The sequence below is a fragment of the Aplysia californica genome, unplaced genomic scaffold, assembly GCF_000002075.1.
Source record: "Aplysia californica isolate F4 #8 unplaced genomic scaffold, AplCal3.0 scaffold00312, whole genome shotgun sequence".
NCBI classification, from domain to species: domain Eukaryota; kingdom Metazoa; phylum Mollusca; class Gastropoda; order Aplysiida; family Aplysiidae; genus Aplysia; species Aplysia californica.
Window position 1 is genome coordinate 532,833 of NW_004797582.1, and position 5,112 is coordinate 537,944.

The window sequence follows — 5,112 nt, forward strand, 5'->3', positions numbered from 1 at the left end:
GGGGGTCTGGCCTAACGGCCATATCTAGAAGAACCGAGTTAAGCGGGTGAAGAGACAGAAAAGCTCCATACACAATCTATGTCAAAGAGCGCCCCATTAAAGATTCGAACCATGCCCATATACATATTTGCACGGTGGTCCAGAATTGTACCACCTGAGCGCCCGTCTTATACCAAATACAGTCGAACTTCCTCTAACGACCACTTACGCAAGACAATCACCTACGCAAACTACAACTTCCCACTTCCCTCCCTTCACTTTTTCCTATATTGATGATGACACTGTCTACTAGGAACCACCAGTCTGGGATGAATACTTCGACTGTACACACATTTAATCAAATCTGACCACATGTGTAACGAAATCATTACCATTCGCCTCTTCACCCTGATATTGCATATAGGCTGCCCAAGAAAAGCGGCTATCTTCTCCTCCGGCCAGCTGTGTTCTCCTGAGGTCTGCTTCTAGATGTTACTCCAAGGTGCATCTCGGTCTTCCTCTTTCTCTTCCCCGGGGATTCCATCTTAGGCTTTGTCTTGTTATGTTGTGGGCTGGCATCCTGAGTGTTTGCTCAATCCATCGCCATTTTCTTTTCTTTTTATCTCTCGGTCAATTGGTTGTTGTTTGGTTCGTTTCCATTATACTATACTACATTTCTGACGGTGTCCGACCAGTGAATTTTTCATGATTTTCCTCCAAAAAAACTTTGATGAAGGACCATGTATTAAATAGAAACCTTTGATCCACTCTGATTATAGGTGAGCTGGAGACGAGCGTCGGATCCGAACCCTCTGACAATCGGCGAAGACGTGTACGTGGGTGACGAGCGCTACTCGGCCCATGGCGTGGAAGAGGCCAAGGAGTGGCGTCTGCTCATCCGTGACCTCAAGACGGAAGACGCCGGGGTGTACGAGTGTCAGGTCAGCAGCAGGACCAAGCTCATCAACCACATCCTGCTCAGGGTCAATGGTAAGGAAGGGGGGGGGGGGTTAGGGGGATGTCTGTGTGTGGGGAGGGGGGGAGGGGTTGGGATGTGTGTGATGATAGGGGATGAGTGTTGAGTGGGGCTAGGAGGATCGGGGTGAATTGTTGCGATCATTGTTGTTGTTGTCTTTGATGCTGTTGTTGTTGTTGTGTGTTTGTGTGTGAGCGTGTGTTTTATGACACGAATTGGTTATAAAACTGTTTTAAATTGGCAGAGGCAGGAAGGGGTAAGGGGGTTATTTAGACAAATTACGACATGAATAAATTATAAAACTGTCCTTTATAATTGGCATGGGGGAAAAGGGGTGAAGTAGTTTTGTAGTTAATTACAATAATTGTCAAGGCGCAACACTGGAAATATTGGATTGTTCGTTATTTCGTTGACACGTAAGGTTCTTTTTTTTTCACTGCAAAGCAAGGAATGCCTGTCATTATTTGTGTAATGTTGTTGGATTACGCACACTTTCTCCTGGCGTATTAATTCAATTATTTTATTGTTGACATATCATTACTAGGAGGAACATCGAGATTCGCTTCCAGAATTTAACAAACCGAAAAAAGAACACCATCGGACCAACAATACGATAAATGTGACTCAGTACGAGTTTATTGGCGAGATCAGAGAATACTTCCTTTTACAAAATTATTATGTTAATGGGATCAGAGATCATAGTGTATCTGCGCCGCGCTGTATGCCACTACGAATTTTATCATGTCAGAAATATGCTACGTTTTTTTTTCTAGCCTCTATCTCTGTTCAGTTACTGCTTGACTCTACATACATTTTCCCAACTTTGTTCTGATTCTCTGGTGCATTGTATCTTCTCTATTTTATTGCGATAATGTTCTGTTCCCTTAATGTTTATAGAGCATCGTTCATACATGAAGGACAAAAAGCGTTCATTAAACCAGATACTATGGTTCCTGGTCTGTTTCACTAATGTTCTCTTCATACCACTCTATGCTGGAATGTTTCCTGTACGCCATATGCATTAGTTAATGATATAATAAGCATTGTGATTTATCACTCAAATTTTCTTATTTTCTTTTTGCTCCCTTGCGCTTCCGAATATTTGTTTCTAGGCTATCAAGTCAAATAAACAAAAACGGAGAGAGCTTTTCCTTTGAAGTTGGTAAACGAGGCAGTTTTGCGGTGCATCGCATCACTTGTCAGCACCTCGCAACGAAAAGTGTCTGTCTACGATGACGTTCTTGGCATGCTGACTGTTATCGCCATCTTTATGTTCGCATTTATCGCGTGAAATCTTGACAGATGCTGCTTGTCTTCTCACAAAGCACGGATTGTTTATGCTGCAACAGGAAAAGAGGAAAGCGATGTTCGTGGTTTGTCGTCTACCTTCCTCATACTGAGAAGGGGAGGGCTCACGAGGGCTGCTTCTTTTTTTATCAGAGAAATCGCCTTCCTGTAATCGCTGAATCAAATCAGTAGCAAAGTAGTAAAGATGGGACAACAAGTATCACACAGATGTACGTTATTGGCGTCTTTTGTTTGATTCTGAGACACAGATAATCGTATCGACACAACCATGGTCGTAATAATTTGTTTCAGGTAAAAGCAGGAACACTAAAACGTGAATAAAACCGATCGAAAAGAGATAACTTCCCTATCCGTCTTATCCGTCTTTGCCTTTGTCTCCTGGGAAGACGGGATAGAACACAATGTGTACTCGAAATTCCACACGAATATTACAGAGATGGCCAATTTAACAAGATTAAAACGCTATGCTTGTCCCGGGAATTTATTGACGAGCACAGACATCTCTATACGTGAGCGTGGACACTGTCTTTGTGCTGTGATCTTTTCATCTGCAGTCAACAATGAATAGGATAACAAGTGATTATATTCTCTCCACAAAGCTGAGACGTGAGTGGAGATTGTGAAAATACTGGAAGAAACTCTACATACGTTGTTCCCTCATATATTTTTCTACCGTGCCATATCCTTCTCAAAGGAATGCGATCAGAAGTGCGTCACTGCTAGGCACCAGAAGAACTCATCATTAGACATCTCCTTCAAGATTAATCTTTTCCCCTCGTTGCCAAACGCCGCTGTAGCACAGTACATTGCAAACTTGATCTGCCCCGCGAAAGTTCGAGATTCGAATCCAAGAGAGTTGACATTTTGTTTTCATTGCCTTTCTCAGAGTATTTACTTCTTGTCCGTGACTTGGTAGTGGATTGAATTCCTCGCCTTCGAAACAACTCTCTTCCGTCGTGTCTATGTGGCGCGACAAACTTCAGTAAAACGACCACACCTATTGGTTACCTTTCTCAGTGAATCAAGCATCTTTCAAGACATGAAAAAAGTAGTTTGACTATAATGATGAACGTATTAAGCTAACTAAAAGCTACGCCTGCTGTTTCTATAGGAACTTCGGCTCGAACTACTTTAATGAAATTTTAGGAATTAGCATAGCCAGTTTTCACATCAACGTCTCCATGCTGTCTAGTGCATGCTTTCTACAATGTATTATATTTCGTCTTTACTATTAATTCTCCATGTATATTTTATTTTATCTTTCCCTACTGATTCAAGTATACATATATAATGATCCTGCTGTAGTGCATGATAAACTTTTGCTTGTTCTTTCAAAGAAAAAATAAATACAATATGTGCATACAGCCTGAATTACTTAAGTTTGAAATAACAAGCTATACTCTTCTAGCAAATATAGGCAATGTGCACAATTGCTCACGCTTTCAAGTTATGAATAAGTGGGTAACAGACAGACGGGAATATCGTGTCAAAGTCTAACTTGTACAGTGAAACAGCCAAAACAACTACTTATCAGTTCTTATTATTACTACATTTTACTATCCCATGCTTTGCTTCTTCGGAACAATGTAACATTGTGGAAGCACTTGTGAATATCTTTGGAGAAACGTGAGGAAACTTTGCATTGTGGTTCGTGGACTGAAAATAGTTTGTGTTTTAAAAAATATCTAGAGTCGTATTTGTAGTCTACCTTCGAAATAGGAATATGACTGGTTGAAGGCAAGGGACCATACTTAGTATGGAAGATGGTCACATACGTAATAATCAGTTGCAATGCAGATTGACGAACCGGCAGTTGATTACCCTTGTGACCAAGCGGGGAAACGTAAAGAAGAAGAAGAATTTGTGTTCGGTTTGTTTCTCCTTGGGAGTCTTCGTTCCAACGTCAGAAAAGAGTCAACACTTCCAAGAATTTGCTATTATTTGATGTTTTCTTCATGCATAATTCCTCCATTACTTAAACATCAAAAAGCATAATCATCACGGTAAATGTAATCTCTTAAACAAGAGCTGATGTCATTTCCGTCTGCTTTTTGTAACAGCAACCGCGAGGGATGGAAGGAATGAGAGAAAGAATAACATCAACCACGAACAAGGTAGAGATAAGTTTTCTTTTGTTTTTTACTTTATGTTTGGTTTACTTTTTAAAAATAATTTTCTTAGATTTGCATGTTCATGACAAATAGTAACCATCAAAGGAGAACACTTTTCTGGCCCGGTGCATGAGCTTCATCTATTGAAACGACTTTTCCCAAATCTTAATTTCTTTGGAAAAATAGCATTTAAAGTTACGCTTCTCCTAATTTCTTACAGTAGGTGAAGACAACAGAAACTAACACATATTTGGCTTTGGTGTGTTTTCTTAAAACCTGCTAAACTTTACTCCTTCCAGTTGAATTCTGGAATAATATTGACAATTCTTTTTTTTTTCGTTTCTATGCACTGGACCAAATTAATGTTTTCTTTCGTTCCAATTTCAATATCGTATTGAGAAGAATGTGCTGAGCTACATTACGTACGACCAGACCTATATTTTTGCGTTATTAGTTGAAGCTGACATTTTATATCAGATGTATCTGAATACACTTTTGATTTGAAACCTAAACATGTCAAATTAGTTGTAGACGTCACTGACAATGCTTGTCGTATATTATGCTATTGTATGGGTGTTAGGCTTTCCAACTACTTTGTTTTACGTTGTGATCTAGAATTACACAATCTCTTAAGCTAGTCAAACTGAATCGCACTCTAAAGAGGATCTTGTTTTGCATTTTGTCTACTTTTGCATTGATTAGCTTGAAGAAGTATGTAGATTAAAAACTGGATACCCC

General features: G+C 39.8%; 1 protein-coding gene across 1 annotated transcript in view; it reads left to right on the forward strand.

The window, feature by feature from the left end:
* LOC106012279 (zwei Ig domain protein zig-8-like) overlaps window positions 1-5,112 on the forward strand; it is a gene marked incomplete at its 3' end in the record, with an annotated part of 185,597 nt that overhangs the window by 174,562 nt on the left and 5,923 nt on the right. Inside the window, 1 exon segment of the mRNA XM_035970715.1 lies at window positions 759-969. Within this exon segment, the coding sequence (XP_035826608.1) occupies window positions 759-969 (211 nt within the window).